This window comes from Gastrolobium bilobum, unplaced genomic scaffold, assembly GCF_033153095.1.
Source record: "Gastrolobium bilobum isolate Gb01-03AN ecotype WA unplaced genomic scaffold, APGP_CSIRO_Gbil_v1 utg8959, whole genome shotgun sequence".
Taxonomy (NCBI): Eukaryota; Viridiplantae; Streptophyta; class Magnoliopsida; order Fabales; family Fabaceae; genus Gastrolobium; species Gastrolobium bilobum.
This window is the reverse complement of record NW_026899316.1, coordinates 226,729-246,042: the sequence shown is the minus strand read 5'-3', so window position 1 is coordinate 246,042 and position 19,314 is coordinate 226,729. Positions and strand designations below refer to the sequence as shown.

Here is a 19,314-nt window from a genome sequence, read left to right as displayed (position 1 = left end):
ACGCATGAACAAGTATTATCTATAATTTGTTTTGGGTAATTATCTGACAATTGAGATAACTACGGTTTAAATTTAAAACTTGAAACTTTACTCTGTTTTATCCTATAAACACGTGACACATAATAATAAGTATATTTGAAGATAAAGCTAAAATTCATGCAACCATAACATACAGATTAGCGAAACAGATGTTAAAATGAGATATCTGAGAAGAAGTATAAAACAAAAACTAGGACTCTCATGCATGAACAAGTATTATCTATTGTTTTGGATAATTATCTGTAAATCGAGATAAAATTCAAAGCTTCAAAATTTACACTCTGAACGGATTAGACTCACACGGTTGTTAATATTCTGAAAATCTATAAAAGCCTTCATTGATTCTTGCTTTCTCTCCCTGTCTTCCCCTGATTTCGTAATTGTTTCTTGCAGTTCCCATTGCCCTAACACCTGTGTTTAGCTTTCGTTTCTTACATTCCCCACCCATCTGTTAATTAAACCTATCAAATTGAACATGGAAGATCAGTGGCTTACCCTTTCACTCTCCAGAGTTCCAATGCCACAGCCACAGCTGCCGTTACCACCACCACCGTCGTCACTGCCACTCGCAACAACACTCCCTCCCCTTTTTCCATATCCACCATTAGAAGCAGCACCCATGCATCAATTCTCATCACCCCAAGAACCCCTTCAAGAAATACAGTTTTTCCCGCCACCAGAGACTATGTCTTTCCATGTCCACGAGGGGCAAGAGCAAAGCCTATTCGCAAACTTTGATCTTCCACCACAAGAAAATCAAGATCAAGAAGTTGTTCCCTCGTCGACCCACCAAGGACGACGTAAGCGTAAGCTACCGGTTGGGGCCACGAAGAATGGCAAGAGTGAGACAATAACACCACCATACCCTTGGGCTACTTCAAAACGCGCCACCGTTTATAGCCTTGAACAATTGTTATCGCATGGCATGAGGAGAATCAGTGGAACAGTTCAATGCAAGCGATGCGAGGAACAATACGACATTGGATTTGATTTGCAAGAAAAGTTCGATGAGGTTGGTAATTTCACAGCAGAGAACAAGGACAGCATGAGGGATAGGGCACCAGATAGGTGGATGAATCCTGCGCTCCCAACGTGTGAGAGGTGTGGCCAAGAAAATAGCTTGAAGCCTCTCATTACGAAGAAGAAGAAGACAACCAACTGGCTCTTCTTGTTTTTGGGACAGATGCTTGGATGTTGCAAGCTTTCATATTTGAAGTATTTCTGTAAGCACACCAAGAATCACAGAACTGGAGCCAAAGATAGAGTGCTTTATCTCACTTATCTGGGTTTGTGCAAACAACTAAATCCAAAGGGACCCTTCCACACCTAGATCCATTACTATTATTCATAATTCAAGCCTTTTGATTAAGGTCTTTTTCTCCATTGGCTTTTTTTTTTTTCCCAACCGGGTTCATCTAAAACTCAACTTGGTCATTTAGATACTGTAGGATCTTGAGTACCAATAAGAGAAACAGGCTGCTTAATCACAACTCTATGTCTATTCCCATGCTCGTTTTGGATTTTTCTTAATGTTTAAATTTTCTTTTATTGGATAGTGTTAATTGAAATTTGTAGTTGATATATAATATATGGTAAAATCATTTCTGCAGCCGTTTTACGTACAATGTATGGTTATGATTTCTCACATTTAATGCTTTCATCCTTTGTATGATTGTGATTCCTTACATTTAATGCTTTCAAGCATATATATGACAAGTATTTGATTACTGCACTACAACAGCTGCAGAAATGTAAACATCATAATATATACGCTCTTTTATTGGATATTTTATTATTTCGTATCTAAGCTGGTATATTTGGATATTTTGTTATTTTATTCATTTTAAAATTAGACTCCTAATTAATTAAAAAAAAATTAGACTCCTAAGTTTTAAAACTTAATATTTGGTGTATGTAATCTGTGCTTCAAATTTTTATTGTTAATGCTCATATACTTTTTTGGCGGCTAGGAAAACCCATGGTGTAAAAACTATTTTTAGTGGGCTAAGTTTATGGATCTTTTGAAACTTTACCACTCAAACTTCTAAGTATTTGTAGGGTTAAGAACCAAGACTTGACTGCGATTATCAAGTCCTTAGCTATATAACATAACCATTGAGCTAGGGGAGACAACAAACCCAAATGCATCAATGACCATATCTAAATGCTTGACCCAACCAATCAAAATTATTATCTCTAATACCACTATTAGGTGGCTAGATGAAGCCCATGGCCGAAAGATTAGCATCAATAGTCTGATCAATATCCATCATAATAAATGATTTTAATGCTACTTCTAAATTCAAAATCTTAAAACATTGAATTCACCTCCTACCAAACACTCCCTTTCTAGCATTTTGGTATTTTTTTTTTCTTAATTCACAGCATACATAATAAATTCATAAGAATTTAAATTCTCAATTCCGTTATCAAATGAGCCAACATTGATTGGTGTAGTAGTTTATCTTTAATGAATAAAAATATCTTTTTTTAAAAAAAGAAAACAATATCTTGAACAATTATGTATGATTATCTAATTATTATTTGGTAATGGCGTTAAAAAAAACATTTGTAGAAGACTTTACATCAAGTTGTTGAATGATTGGTTTTACTGTTATATAAAAATGGTTAGAAGGTCAAGGCATTTATGTTATAATAATGACCATAATTAGTATTCTCTTTAGGTTTCGTGCAGTATACTAGTTTTCATATTATATTGGGCCATTCTGGTAGGATTGGAGATTGCTTGGAATAAAGGTTTTAGGAACGTATGGGTAGAAGGGGATTCCCTATTAGCTCAGCATCTCATTTTGAAGGAATGCTGCCCTTATCCCATCCTTCCTCTGGACTGATTATGCGTATCGGAGACATGCTAGCAATGCATTGGAACATTCATATTTCACATATCTATCGTGAGGGTTATGGCATAGTAAATTGGTTGGCTGCCTATGCTAACAATTTTTCTTGGGCGGTTCACTTGCTGGAGAATCCTCCTCCGGAGTGTTTGCACCATCTTCTATATAACAATATGGTATAGTTCACTAGACTAAGCTTTGTGCCTAGTTTTTGTTTTTGTCTTGTTTTTTCTTTCCTGATGTTTCAAAAAAGAAGAAGAAAAAATATTACTTCTTGTGCATTTCATCATACTTACTGACCTGGGCTTTACTCACTGACCTGGGCTTTACTCTATGTTTACCTTCTCTCAACATATTTTTGACTAAAATATTCATACACGCCTTTAACTTGTGGATTAATTTTAACTACATCCCTTCAACTAAAAATAACGTTTATACGGTTACTTTTGGTTGAGTTGTAATCCCATCCCTTAAAACTAAAAATACAGTTACTGTCACAACCTCATAGCGAAAGCTTTGATGACATTCGGATCGGAAGACCCTTATAATGCGGTGAAAATAATTCTCTAGTGCTTTTCAAGAACGGGGATTCTATGCTACCCTTTGATTTGTTAAGATATTTTAATGTGATTGGAATGCAAAAGATATATAATAGAATAAAACTCTCTCATTTAGATATTTGAAGATAAAATAGGAGAAAGATTGAATTCTATTATAAATTTAGAAATTATAATAAAAATGAATAGAATGGTAATAGTTATAAATGTATTTTTTTCTTTTTTTCATATTGCCCTTATTTCAAACCTGAGAATATTGAAATTTCATAAGTTGTTCCATGTCATTTCATCTCCTATCTCTTAATTTAGGGGAAAAGATAAATGGGAAAATCTTTGTAATTGTATTTTATTCGATTCCTTTATATCCTTTACCACCAATAAAATTATAAAATAATTAATTCAGTTGAATAATAATTAATTGCATCATTTTCTATAATTAAGTAGCTAAATGAGCTAGATAAATAATCAATGAATTTGTTGCTAATTAATTGATTTAGGTAAAACAATTAGTTAATAATGTATGTTGATTTTGACAGGCTGACAATATCTTACACACTTCGGTTGAGTCTAGTGCTCTGGAGGGTATGAATATATATTGATTGTAGATATGTTTATTATAGCTATGAACAGTTGGGTCAAGATTCAAGAACCCCTTACAACAATTTTTTTTTTTTTTTTAAAAAAAAAAACTTAAAAAAAAAGAACGTTAGAGAATCCTAATCTAACACTGGCACATTTCCTCCGATTCTTTGACAGGTTTTTTACACACATCACCTTGTTGGTTGGATGCATTTCCCTGTGTTTATGATAAGAATCTTAGCACTGTTTGCTAGGTGTATATTTTTTAGAATCCTGAAAAGCTCATTTAGGATTCCAATTAACCTGCGTTTGGTAAAGGTGTTGCAAAAATTTCTCGATGATTCTAGTTTGTCCAGCATTTTCATGGTCAAAGTACCATCAAGAAATACCACAAACTAGGTGGTATTGCTGAATCCAATTTCTCGGACAAACTTGTTTTTTTAGTCAAAATTGACTTTTTTACCCAGAAATATTTTACCAACCAAATAATTTTTTGATAATATTCTCAATATTTAAGGTACAATGCAAATATAATTGTAACATTCTATTAGTTTCGCAATCCAAACCCACGATTCCAATTCCAAGATTCCAACCCCCAGTCCAATCTGGAAAACATAGTGGGTGCTTTGACACCATTTGATAAAACGTTGAAGTGCATCACCCTAAAAATTAGCTTAAAAAGTGAGAGTATTCAAGGCTTTATAAATCTCACGTGAATTGTCCATACAACCGACGTGAGACTCAAGTCTCATACATTGCAAATAAGGTCGTAACAGTTTAATGACAGTTTTAGTACTGAAGACTCAATATATATTAGTTGGTAAAATTGGAAAAAAAAAATAATTCATCTACCTTAACTTATTTTATCCACTCGTTCATGGGTAATGGCACACAGAATCCATTTTTTCAGAAAATGAAAGAGCAGCAGCTCGCAACAAAGGAAAGCAAAGCAAATCATGAAGGATGACTTTCTTATTGACCTATACCGACGTCAAGAATACATAAAAATTATACACGAATATGTATGTCAAGCGTGAGATGGCATCACAAAAATGCTTGCAGAATCAGTCATCTGAAAGGTTCAACTGGTGCTGACTCTTCAAGAAAGTTTGCTGTCTCAAAACATTCTGCAGCTTCTAACATTTTACCCTCAGCTTTGTGGAGAATGCCAAGATTATACCAAGCAGAAGCATTAAATCTGTCATGCCTCAGTGCATCCATCAGAAAGCTTCTGACAGGAGGATTTGATTGATTACTGCACCGTCTTATAACCACAGCAGCCGAGATCAAGCTAGGGACATGTCCGGGATCAATGTTCAAAGCTTCACGAAAAGCTTTTAGAGCCTCTTTGTAAAGGCCCTTTGCTTCGTACATTGTACCTGTCAAATCGAACAAAATGCATTATGCAAGTTTGAAATAACTAAAATGGAAAATTTACTGCTCACTCTCAACCCACCTCCTCCCCCTCTTTTTCTACCTTTCTCAAATTTACATGCAAGAAGCCCATTTTGGGTAACTTATCTTTGCTAAAATTAAACAATGCAAGTGACAAGAACAAAAAAAAAGTGGCAAGCCAGTGGAGCTATTGTGTTGCAGTGACCAAAGAAAACACAGCAGTGCCTGTGAGACCATTCTATAAAATGAGGGTAAAATGAAGCACATACAAGCACAAGCAACAAAACCAGAGCCAAATAGTGCATCCATAAATCTGGAATATCATATTCAAAATTAGAAATTATTCTACAAATACGTAAAAAGGGCTCCAAAGTCCAAAGCCTCTTCCAGTAACATGTTAAACTTTGTTCTCACAAGCACCAGGAAATATTTACATTCATCTAAATGAAAGAAAAGGTTTATCGGTGTAAAAAGTACTTGATCTTCATGAAATTCAATAGTGAAGACAAAAAAAATCTTATTGAAACTATTTAATTAAGGATCCCCCTGATTTACTAGTGCCACTAAGGAATAAACCTCTAATCTCGTGCAAATTACCGGAGCCCCTCACCAACTAGTTCACTCCTCTTGGCTTAGGATTCCCCCGATTTAGGCTGAAAGTTAACATCAACATCAATAATACCTTTATCCTAACTTAGTTAGGGTCGGTAGCAGCACACGAATGAAAAGTACGAAAATTCAACACCGAGCTTACAGTTAGGCCCAACCAATTCTAATAACTAACTTCTTGTTTGATCAAACAGTACACTACACTCTAATATTCAATAACATCACTTAACATCAATCATTACCAAATATTAACCGTTTAACAATTACAACCAGCTTAGCCTCATTTTATTACTATGTAAAGCACCACTCATGCATGTTTTACAGATGCTTCTAGGTGCACATTTTCTGCACCTTTTGTGGAGGCTGTTGTGCAAATAGGCTTAGGTTAGTTTATCATCATAATATTAAAAATTTGGACTAGGTTAGACCTATTTAAATGTTTTATAAGACATGCCATGCTTGACACCCAAGCTCTGTCATTTCTTGGCACCTCACTGCATCCAATGTATTACTATTACATCGCTATAAACAAAGAGTACTATATCAGACAATATCTGCCAGTTATTTTTAAGTGACTATAATTGGTTAATGTCATTTCAAAAAAATCATAAAACAATATTATATGTTTACCTATTGCATGACATCTAGAAGCAGAGTATAGTTTGATGGCCTTAGATTTTGAAAGACACACCTCTGCATCATGCCACTGTGACAGACTTATGTATACATAAGCAAGATCATGCCAAATTTCCACTTCCAAGTTCCTAGCATGATCTCTGTAGTCCTGTTACAAAGAGTATAGGGAAAGAGGGTAAGCAGCTGGAAGCAATGTCTCTTCTGAAGTGAATTTCTTGTGCAAGTAAAATTTTAAAAAAAGAAAAAGGAAAAACATAGGGGGGGGGGTAAAAAAGGTCTCCACACTTTATTTAGTGTTATCTTTGGAGCAGAACTTAGTTTTTGAGTTTTCAGATAAAAGCAGTTGCCTTAAATACATCCTTTAAGAAAAATTCCATATGCATTCCAGACATAAAATATATAAACTTCAATCATTCACTGTGGATCAAATTCATTCACCAAACATGTTTGAACATTTGAAACAAAAAAATAACCAACAAAAAATAGTCAAATCCTCTAATGGATTGCATCTAGACTCCAAAGTATGCACCTATAAAGCTCAGCCATCTAACTTTTCACTAAATAGTTTAGCAGATCTGCAGGGCCATACATGTAAATACAATAAGATGAATTCAATAATCATTAACTTAGAATATATTATTAGGCTTGATTCCTTAAAGAACATATACAAATATGCATATTTCAATTGGCATAAAAAATTAGAAAGAAATTTTTACACCAAATACATCTGGGCCCAACTAATACTGATAACTAACAAGTAACAGCTTTTATAATTTATAAAATCTTGAATTTGTAGTGCATAAGGCTTTAATCATCTATATATCCTAATACTTCCCCACCCAACCCCCCCCCCCCCCCCCCGGGCGGCCGGCCCCCACATGTGGGTTGAATACTTCTGCTGGCACAATATTGGGACATTTTGGTTCAAAATGGGGAGACAGAGATACAAGAGATTTGAACTTATAACCTGCTGCAATGATACGGCCATAATGCACTGCTGACTCTTTCAAGAGCAAAAATTCATCAAGACCAAAAGACCTATACTGCTATACAAACCCAACATCCCCAGTATTTCAACCAAATGGTCTCTTGTTCACATAGGTAATATCTGGTATAGAGGAAGAATAAATAAGTAAAATTTGCTTTAGAAATAAGAAAACAAAGAGAGGAAGATAAAAATACAGCACAATCAGAATCTGAGCTCCTCTTCAAAATCTAAGGAAAATTAGAAATAAGGCTTAATCTAATGCCAATCATGCAGATTCAAAAAAATGTAGCTTTCCACAAAATATTCACAATTTCAGATTAAAAATACTGACTGTCACATAAACATGTGAACCCAGAAGTAGCATGCCTTTAAAAGAGTACCATACTTTAAACAGTTTCATTGTTCTCCTCATTATATCCAAAGGAACTCTTTGATCCTGCTTTTTTTATTTTCAAGATATGCATCCATGTCAAACTGAATAAATGATGACCATGCCTTACACTACTCTCACTATGAGTGTTCACATCAATATGAACAGGCATGGACCATCTGGACACTTCCTTTCATCCACAGTTAAAGAAACATGGTTATAAGTTTCTGCAGCATATATATTTCACAAGTTTATGGGAGACAACATCTAGCCAATTCTGACAGTAATGATCACAAGAAAAAGGACTATGACTCAGAATTATAAATCATCCAGCATTACAACCAACAAACCTTGTATAGCTTCTTCCTTGAACCAAAAGCTTTTCTCTGAACTAGAAGAATAGCAAGTAGCTGACTATATGTTTCAATGGCACTCGTTAACTGGCCCTGTGCAGTTTGCAGTTTAGCTTTTGTCCGTAACAAATCTCCTTGGTCCCATATTCCAGTTTGATCCAAAGCAGCATTGACAATGGATTCAGCATCCAAAAACTGCTTTTGAGCTGATAATATCCGGGCTAACAATAACCACCCTTTAACATTAGATCCAACTTCCAAGTTTAGAAAGCATTCGGCGTAATGAAGTGCAGCATCCAACTTCCTTTGCTCTGCACATTCTAAACTGAAATGGTACAGTAAAAGGGGTTCACACATTCTGGTCATTCTGACCGCAGTTTCCAGGAAATGAAGTGCCTCGGACTGTCTCTCAAACCTCTCAGAATCAGAAATAGCCAATTTTGAGTGTGCTGAAAGTGAAACACCAAGTAAGCAATTGGCAAGACTTTCGAACTGATCACATCTTCCATCCAAGTTATCAAGCATTCTGCGAGCAAAGCTTACCCCATCTTTTGCAAGATCAGGGTTCTCGCAACAAATCTTAGAAGCCATTAACAAAGCAGGAACATGTTTCGGGTCCTCTCTGCTACTCAACAATTTTAGAAGAAGATTCAGTGCTGCCAAGTCCTTACCTGCCCCATAATAACAAAGAGCAAGGGCATGGTATCTTTCTCTTCGATTGATAGTCCCAGGAAGCAATTCTTCCCATTGACTGGCTAAAGCTGTCAAATCCCCTGAAACAGATAGAGCAAATGAAAGGTGGTCCAAAATTGAAGGATCCCATTCAATTTTATTTAGAGAGACTTCTCTTAGCAAAATCATTAAAAGAAGTATAGCCTCCTCTATGTTGTTTGTGGGTACAAATGAGCTGTCCATATGAGAACGAAGATTTGGGGGGATTACTTCCCCTCCGCTATATAGAAGAAAAATAACAAATTCTTTCTGTATCTTTGCTTTGGTCTCTGAATCAAGATTCCACTGAGGAAGGAGCGCATGCCGATAAGATAAAATAACTTCACGGGGACAATCAGCAAGTTTCCATAATTCTGGAAGTAGCTCAACTGCCTTACTCAAAGTCTCCTGCAATTTACATTCAGCACCAAAGTTTTCAGGCAAGCCTTCAGGTAATGAAGACTCAACTATGTCCAAAATAACTTTGCAAGTTTGGGCAGCTTCTGCAAGAGTGATTTGAAATATATATTAGATAACATTTTGGCTACTCATATAGCTCAAAACCTCATAATTCAAAAGGAATGCCCATTTTGCTTGACATTAGATAATTCTTGTCAAATTGTCAAAAGATGGATTGTGTGCCTCGATCTCTAGGTAATGAAGATCTTCTTTAGTCGTTTTGTGAAATCAACAAAGCTATTTTTTAGCTATTACGGAAAATAAAAACATTCATTTTAATTTTTTGAGGTATTCGGCCAAAAGTATAGAAGTGCTAATGTGACAGCCAAAGTAGAAGCTCTGGCATCAAAGAGAAACAATAAATTGGTGCTTCTCCATTGAAACAAAGGCAGAAGAAGAAAAATTATTTGAAGTCATGTAAAGAACCAATTCAACCGAAAAGCTTTTGGGTTGAAATGGTTCTTTATATGGTATCAGAGTCTCCGTGACCAAATGGTCACGAGTTTGATCCTCACCGTCCTACATTCTATTAAAAAAAAAAAATATTATGGAATTTCTTAGCATGGGTAGGGGGCCCGATGCATTGTCCACGCTTCAAACCCAATAAGTATCTGTGTGAAGGGGCGTGAGAGACATATAATATAAACACTATTGATAGGCATTCACTTAATAGCTTAAGCTTTTGGGTTGAAATGATTCTTTATAAGTCAAAATTATTTTTTTAAGTAAGCAAGTGTTTTACAAGAAAACAATTCCTGGAAATGTTAAAACTTCACAATACCAAACAAACACTACATTCAAATAATGAAGGCAGATTATTTAACACGATTATCAAGTCAAGTAATGACGTATATAGGGCGAAAAAAATATGTAAAGATAATCTAAGAAGCTACAATATTTCCCATTGTGATGGGAACAAGTTCTAGAGGAACACTCTGCATAGCAGATGCCTGAATTTGACTAAGCATGCAAACTAAATCTTATGGTTAAAAAGAAGAATCATAGCAGTTAAATCAAACGCATGAAACAGAACCTAATCACCAGTAAATAAGTCAGACGACAGATAAAGGACATGTCATTTTGCAGATAAAAAGAAAATATAAATGAAAAGCCACAGGTTCCTTTACGTTAAATTAAAAATTAAAGAGAGAAATTATGAACCAAAAAACCGGTAAGGGTACCTTTAAACCTCCCAAGAGCCTGCAAGCATTTTGCTTTAAGGAAAACTGCTTCCAACAGTAATCCAGCAGTATGTATAGACATTGGTGGAGTAGTATGATTCTGGGGATGTCTCTTACGGCGTTCTCTTCTTTTGGCAAGGGAAATTTTTATCTTGGGAGTCACTGCGCCTATATCTATTCCCTCAAAAACATGTAAAGCGGATTCTATATTTCCTTCCTGATATTCATATCTTCCTAACAAAGCTCTAGCTTCCTGCAGATTACAGGCATGTAGCAGATTGCATCATGTTCAATAAATAGATCGTCAATGATCAAACAACTCATGCATCAGCCATGATCTGAAAGAAACCAAGGCCTTGATTACATATACACAATAAAATGAGGTAAGATGATATACCAAAATAAAAATAAAAATGAAATAAGATGAATGATTCTGTTAAACTACTAATAGATACATGCCGAGGGCTTTCAACTAATCAACTTTCCACAGATAAAGGCGGAGACAGAAAGATCTGAAAGCAGTTATATAACTATTAATAAGGGCAACCCGGTGCTATAAAGCTTCATCTATACAGAGGATCAGGGAAGAGTCAGACCAGTTGCGTGGGTGTATAATAGGCAGCCTTATCTTGCATTTTCATGATTCGAACATGTGACCTCTGAGTCACATGGCAACAACCCCAACCATTATGCCAAGGCTTCCCTACTAATTATGAATAAAAAAAGGTGCAAACCGTGGTCCCTAACTTGCGAGGGTAGAGGTAAGAATTGTCCTCTTAACTTGTATTTTTACAAAGAGAATGTTTTCTGGACTCAAACCGGTAATAACCTTTCAAAATTTTGAGGAAACGGAATAAACTTGAAATGACTAATTGGGTGTACACAAACACAAGCATGCATATGATTAAGCAGTCTCTCTAGAGTAAGTAAGAAAGAGAAAACGATATGTCAAAGGACTAATTATTCAATATATCATCAAATGGAAAAAAGGCAAGGAATTTTCGAAGAAAAACCAACCTCATAGTTCAAGATGCCACTCTCACGTAAGGACGATTCAGCTTCTTCTATGTTGCCTGTATCCGGCCTCCTCCTCACAACTTGTCCATCACGGCCAGAATTTGCCGAATAATAATCCTTCGATGCAACAGATTCCGACCAAGGAACCATTTCATCTGCTGCTCTTAACTGCTCCCCCGAACACAAGCACTTCATTATCTTCTGCAATCTCCTCCCCTGCCTAACCTTACTCCTCCCCATGCTTTCTGTCTTTACTCACAAACCTCTCCGCTGCACCACTGCCATACATTAAATTTAAACCACAATCATCACCACACACAAAAAAAAAAAAACTCTTCTCTATGCAATTAATTCATATGGATTTGACCGAAATTTCTGATTTGTTGGTTACCGATAGTTTCCTATTCTATTAGATTCAAATTTTGAATTGTCTTTAATAAGAAACTGATAACGCTATTATCAGAATAAGAGAAGTAACATCACGAAATTGAAATCGACGCACAACGATTCAGCAGCTATTAAAATAAATATTAAAAATAATTATTTCCTACATAATTTACTGGTGAATTCAGCTGAAGACACGGTTATAGAACTCGGAAATACAGAGATAAAAATAATGGAAATGGAAAACGAGTAAAGAGAGAGAGAAAGAAGAGTAATCAAATCAATTCACCTTTTGATTTTGGAGAAAGAAAAGCAGAGGAATGAAGGGCAAGGAACATGAACAGTAATGGCCATTGCTGAATTTTCTGCAATCAAAGGCACCTTTGAATGCTTTGAATCAATTAAAGCATTGAAAGCTTCTTTATCCTCTTCGGCTTTTCCTTTTTATGATTTTTCTTCTTTCATTTTTTATTTTTTTATTTTTTATTTTTTATTTTTAAAAAATAAGTTGCAGTTTGGAAAGAATGAGAAGTGGAAAGCGTTCGGGAGAAGACATGAGTTTTTCCAGAGAGAGAGAGAGAGAGGGAACGGAATCGAATGGTTTCGGTGGGACCCACTCTGCTTTTTAGTGATGTTACCTACCACGATAATTGCTTGCCACGTGGTGGCTCTGTGCGCTGGCAATGCAACGCACATTAACATCACTGTCCACTCCCTTAACACCTACCATTTGCCAACCATAATTAATTAATGATTTATTTGTACTTTTAAATAATATTTAACCACAGTCAACGTGTGATTTCAATTTTTTAATAATCTTTCGTCGTAACTAAATTTTAAATTAACAAATAAGATTTTCGGTTAATCTACTCATCAACTGCCATTCAAAAATAATGACACGTCTATATATAACATAATATTTTATTAAATTAATATTTTAATGTATTTTTCGATGACTTCAATTTATTTAAATCTTTTAATATAAATATATTAGATATGAATATGTTTTTTTTTGTTGAAAATCTGATAATACATTTAAATATATTGAATTCATGGTCAAACTTATTAAGATATTATACTCGATAAGATATCATATTATTCATATATATTTTAGTCACTTATGTTAGTAATTAGACAATAAATAAAGGGTTTGTTTTTTCTGATGTTACTTTAGATAACTTTATCTAATGTTCATCAAAATGACGTCGTTTTGTGACGGAAATCATGGTATTTTTGTAATTTTAATTTATTTCAGAGTTATAATAGTCTTTATCACTCTAATTTTGTAATTTTTCAATCCCAAAACAACTTCGTTTCGATGAACATTAGATAAAGTTATCTAAACTAACATCGGAATTTTTTTCTATAAATTAAAAAATAAACTTTTTAATTAAAGAACAATTTTTATAATGTTGGAATAAAGAGGGGGTGGGGGAGAATACAATTAATACTTCATTAAATTACACTTTCCATGTCAGAAAAGAGTAAAAGAGATTTGCCAGGGAACTTTTTTTACTTAAAAGAAAGAAATTAATTATCCCCATGTTTAAAAAAAAATCTCATCAATTTATATTATTTTGATTTAATGAAAGTAGTGATATTTTAAAAAATCATATTAATATTATTGATTAAATATTTGATTTTCAGATTTGTTTTATAGATATTACTTTTTTTATTGCTTTACAAATAATAAATAAAAACTTCGATTTTTATGAAGTCCAAGTGTTTATTGAATAAACGATAGTTAAGAATTAGTTGAAAATGAAAAGTTCTTTAGCTTACTAGTAATAATCAATCTCAGAATTATAATTTTTTGTATGTGAAACAAAAAATACTTATAATTTAGACCCAAAAAAAAAAAAAAACTTATCGGATGTAGTGAGGGGCTGGCCAGTGTATAGTAAATGGTGATATTTACCTGAGGGGTTACTTACATTTATAGACGTGGAGATCCTCTTTGTGCTACAAATTTAAATATTTACCTCACATATTTTATTAATTTAAAATATTTAATTTACATCATAATTAAATAAATAATGAAAATATAATATTAAAAATAAATAAAATATAAAGACAAAAGATAATTAAATTGTTTACAATCCAAGCAACTTTAAAAAACAAACATCAACCACTAAATTACAACCTAGAAAATAAAACATTTACAAACAAAATAGTAAATTAAATATACTCTGTAAAGGGAAATTAAAAAAAAAAAACTTTTCCATCAAAAAAAAAAAACTTATGAATTAAAATATTTGACACAACTAATGTGGCAAGGATTGATTGGAGATTGAGAGAGTGTAGGACTTCAACCTCATTTCCCATTCCTCTAAAGGTGTCAATAGGGGTTGAATTTGATGGGCCAACTTAAATAATATAATAAAGTGTGTTGACTAAACCAATTAAATATATTTAAAATAAGTGATCATCTATTACAAATTAACTATCGCCTGCATAAGTTTAGTCTAATTTAACAGAGAGAGGATACTTTGACACCAGTGTTAAATTTGAAGTTTGACACCTCATCTGAGAGTCGTTAGATCAAAAAAGATCTATGGTGTCACATGCTTACAAATCAACTCTTTTTAGATCTAACGGCTCTCAGATGAAGTGTCAAATTTTAAATTTGACACGGGTGTCAAAGAATCCTACCTCAATTTAATAATTTACTAATTTAAAATGTAGTTGCTTGACTCGTTAAAAGACAACCCACGTGCGGGAGGTCAGCCGAGCTGGCCCGAATTGACATTTTTTAATTTTTTTTGGTTACGAAATTTACACCTTTATTTACCTGTCGGTATTTTTAGAGTCCATCGTAATAAATTCTTACGAGTAGAGTTCTGTCTTAAACTAAAATAATAATAATACAAAAAATCTGACAAAAGATTACTCCAAAAATAAAAATTAAATTAAATGTTTCACTCATAGTAAATAGGGTCAACAAAACGGACTCAGTCCGCCGGACTAACCTATCCCGTCTCATTTGGGGTTACTTATTTTTTGACAGATTAATAGTGAAATGAGTTATTATAAAATATATTCGGGTCAGTGTGCCAAGCCGAGCTTTTCAATCCACCCTCAAAAGTAGAGTAAGACAAATTGATTCATTTTTTGACGGATTGATGATTGATCTGGCCATTCACTTTATCACATCTAATATCAAGTAGGCAAAATTTTTTAAACACCAAATAACAAGTTAGCATCTATATAGCATGCAATGTGGAGGGTTAATTTAAGTGATAGAATGAATAGTTTAAAGAACATATATTTAAATCTTGGAGAGAATTTCTAAAATTAGAGCTAAATAATTATTATGCCGTTTGACTTAAGATTAATTTTATATTCATACTTCTTTTTCCGTCACAGTCCTAGAGATATAAATAAACCTGATTTGTCCTAAAGTGATATTTATTATCGAATATCTTTAAGAAATTTTTTAAGATAAACCAAAAAAATTAAAATTAAAAAGTCAAGCATTTATTATTTTAGTAACACAAAAATATTTTAATAGTAGTTTTTTAAATAATTAAAAGTGTTCAATAGAATATATTAAATACTTCTTGATAATCGGCAATACAGGTTTTGTTATATTATTTTCAAATATTTTCTTAATAATTATCATACTTCTTAATGAAGAAAATATAAAAAAAATGAATGTAGTCAATATCTTAAAAATATAAAATATATTCAATATTTTTTATTTAATAACTTTTGAATGATTATTAAAAAGAATGTGAAAGGAGGATTTAAAATTATTCCTTTAATAAAACCCTTTAATAAAATTATTGGGTTGTGCTATCTAAGACAAGCGTATCTGAACTGGCAAATACTTTTTATTTTATTTTTCTTTCAACTCCAAATATATGCCTTGAAATATATTCTCATCCAACGGTAGAAATGCTCAAAGATATATTACAAAAAAAAAAAAAAAAAAATGCTCAAAGATATAAACGCTAGAGCTTGTAATAGCAATTTCCAAAATTATATACGACAATCCTAAAACTATAAATAAAATAATAAACGTATAACATTAATTTCCAAAGAGAACAAAAATAGTAAATGCAAAATAAAGAGGGAAACATTAATAATTACCGATTTAAGTGGTTTTTCTAAAATATAGGTTTCAAATTCAAACTCAGATTTTTTTGACTATTTTTTCCTTTATTAATTAAAAAATATCATTTTGTCCCTCACCTAAAATATTTCACCAATATGTTTCTGTTTAATCGAGTACAACACGGGCGTAATCATCAAACAGTCAAAAAATGATTTCACCGCAGACTCCGTAATTTAATCGATTAAACCCCAATTATTTGATCGATTAAATAACGTCAGAAACATTTTTAAAAAAATCCCATTTGGCAGAGGGGGTTATTATCAAAACCCTAATCGATTATAACCAAACCCAAACCTAATCGAAAACAACTTTAGTCGCTCATTCCTCTCACTTATTGGTATGTATTCATCGATTTTTTATTTTATTTTTCTTCATTTTTTTGTGATTTATGGACATAGTTTAATTCACTATTATTTGGTTCTATTGGCTTGTGTGTTTTGCTTTGCTTTTTCGATTTGATGACTGTTTAGTTTAGGTTTAGGGTTATGTATATAGTTTAGGGTTTAGGTTTCATACATTTTGTTTTTTTTTTAAGTCAAATTCGATTTCTGAGTTTTCTATTTATTTTTATTTTATTTTGTTTGTTGATATATTATAATATGTGTTATTGTTAATAAAACCCTAAAATTACAGGGTTGTGCTATCTAAGGCCAAGCGTATTTGCACTCGCAAATATTTTGTACTTTCTTTTTCTTTTAACTCCGATGCATCATACATCCCTTGAAATTTTATCTCATCCTACGGTAGAAATGCTCGAAGAAATAAACGCTAGAGCTTGTAATAGCAATTTCCAAAATTATATATGACGAAAGGTTATATTTATTACATTTTTTTCTTACTACTTGTTACAACTAAATTTTAACCATTGATTTCCGTCAATCTAACGGTTATAATTTATTGGGTCATTTTATTAATTAATTATTAATTCTAATAAATTTTAATCGTTAGATTGACGGAAATCAACGGTTAAGATTTGGTAGTAACAAGTAGTAAGAAAAAAGGTAGTAAGTATAACCTTTATAAATAAAATAACAAAGGTATAACATCAATTTCAATCCCAAAACTATGCTCTTTTGGGACAAAATACAGATAACTTATCTACATTAACTGCAGAAATATTTTCTATAAAACCTATATATATAGAGTATGGTTATATTGACAAATTTTTTATTTACAAATTTACAAACTATATTATATCTGACCAATAAGATACTATTGAGTAGAGTGTTAACGGTCAAACATAACGTATTTTGTAAAAAAAAATTGTAAATATAATCTTTTATTTATATTTATAAATATATATATATATATATATATATATATATAAACAAAGGGATTATTCTCATGTGACATGAGAGAATTTTTCTCTCATGCACTCACAATTTAGAAGAGAGAAAATAGAGAATAGAGGAGAGAGAAAAAATAAAGAATGGGTACCATTTTTGATTTGTGAGTGGATGACATAAAAACTCTCTCATATCATATGAGAGTAATATTTCCTATAAACAAAAAGGAAAGTAGGTGAGACACAAAAATAGGAGAGTATCTTTAATGCTAGTGTACTACTGAATTTTCAGCTGTACTGCAACACAAATTGCGACACATAACTTAATTTTCCACATCAATTTGCTTATGTGGCATCAATATACTGCAATTTGTATTGCAATAGTACTGAAAATTGAATATTATTGTAGGACTAAAGATATTTTCCAGAAGTTGATGAAGGTCAGTTCGGGCTCCACCAACTAGTCTCAAGTTGCAAATAAAAGTGTAATAAGACTGATTAAATTTAATAGCTTACTGAAATTTAAAAGTATATATATTCTTATACGAGTTCATTTTTTCCTTTATTTTTATTAGATATTTGTAATCACTTAAATAATAAAATATGTATTTTTTACATTCCTATTACATTAAATGCATTACTTTTTTTAATTTAATAACCACATTTCTAAGAGTTTGCAAACTCCTTAAATTTTAATGAAGCATTGAACTATTGCCCCACACCCTAGTCATAGCGAATATTTATTGGGGAGCTAAGGAGTTAGTTGTCTCCCATTTTATATTTTAAAAGAGTGACATCTAAAATTGTTTCATCTTAAGAAAAGAAGAGAGCCCTGTAATCTAATCAGGCCTTAGCCCATTCTTTCTGGATCATATTGTTTCATAAGTCTTACCTTTTTTTTTTGTTTTTGGTAATCAAGTCTTACCTTTTTATTCTTTATTTTTCATGCATTATATTTTCAACATTCGATTACGAGGAATGATTCATTTACAAATTTTTATAAATTATACTATGTATTTTCGGGAGAACATAATGTAGTTTGTAAACAAAAAATTTGTAAATATAACCCTCCCCTTCGATTATCGAATGAGTACTGATGCACCTCTAAATCTCTTTTAATTATGCATTTTTTTAAAGGATTGTAAATTATGTATCTTTGGGTTTGATATTTGAAAGTATATTACTTTACATGTATCGCAAAGCTCTAATTTTTTTATACAATATTTTATTTCATTGTTGATCTATTGAAATAATCAATAAAAAAACTTTTTCTCAAACTAATTTTGAATTAAGAAATTCTAAAAGTTTGCCTGTCTGATTATGAGTTTGGTAATCAATGAAGCCTGTCCAAATTTATTTTAATTGCCACTCATCCCCCGAAACATTTTGGTCAAGTTACCTTAATATTTGATTTTTTTTTATTATTTTTTTTGCTAACAAATATTTTTTTCACATTCAATTAAGAATACTTGAAGAAATTAAATAGTGAATTTTATCAAATAAACAATTGAGAACTTCAGCAACATAAAATTTGAAGACAGCCAAGTACTCGAGTGAAAGTTCAACAATTTCCGAACCCGGGTATAATAGGATTTAATTAATAGACTAACGGTGTTATGTAGGTACTCATATAATATTTTATAATAAATCATCAATCACAACTATAAAAGATTAATTTGTATAAATATAAGTGCAATATCTATTATCATTTTCCTCCAAGGTATAAGATTCTCTAATTGAGTAACAAAATTTTATGCGAACAAATTGTACCCGCTCTGT

General features: G+C 32.4%; 2 protein-coding genes across 4 annotated transcripts; one reads left to right on the top strand and one right to left on the bottom strand.

Moving 5' to 3' along the window:
- Positions 1–724: 724 nt before the first annotated feature.
- LOC133289459 (uncharacterized) lies at positions 725–1,369 on the top strand. The gene has a single exon (XM_061487391.1). The coding sequence runs from the start codon at positions 725–727 to the stop codon at positions 1,367–1,369; it is 645 nt and encodes a 214-aa protein (XP_061343375.1).
- A 3,424-nt stretch (positions 1,370–4,793) lies between these two features.
- On the bottom strand, positions 4,794–12,583 carry LOC133289488 (protein NPGR2-like). Of its 3 annotated transcripts, none has more exons than XM_061487440.1 (6): positions 12,423–12,582; positions 11,750–12,027; positions 10,733–10,985; positions 8,379–9,595; positions 6,665–6,818; positions 4,794–5,409 (listed from the first exon to the last, which is right to left on the bottom strand). In XM_061487440.1, the coding sequence occupies exons 2-6, from the start codon at positions 11,987–11,989 to the stop codon at positions 5,099–5,101; spliced, it is 2,175 nt and encodes a 724-aa protein (XP_061343424.1). In that variant the 5' UTR covers positions 11,990–12,027; positions 12,423–12,582; the 3' UTR covers positions 4,794–5,098. The 3 variants fall into 3 exon arrangements, with proteins under 3 accessions (XP_061343424.1, XP_061343425.1, XP_061343426.1); XM_061487441.1 differs by having other exon boundaries at positions 11,750–12,019; XM_061487442.1 differs by having other exon boundaries at positions 5,231–5,409; positions 6,726–6,818; positions 12,423–12,583.
- Between the last annotated feature and the right edge of the window lie 6,731 nt (positions 12,584–19,314).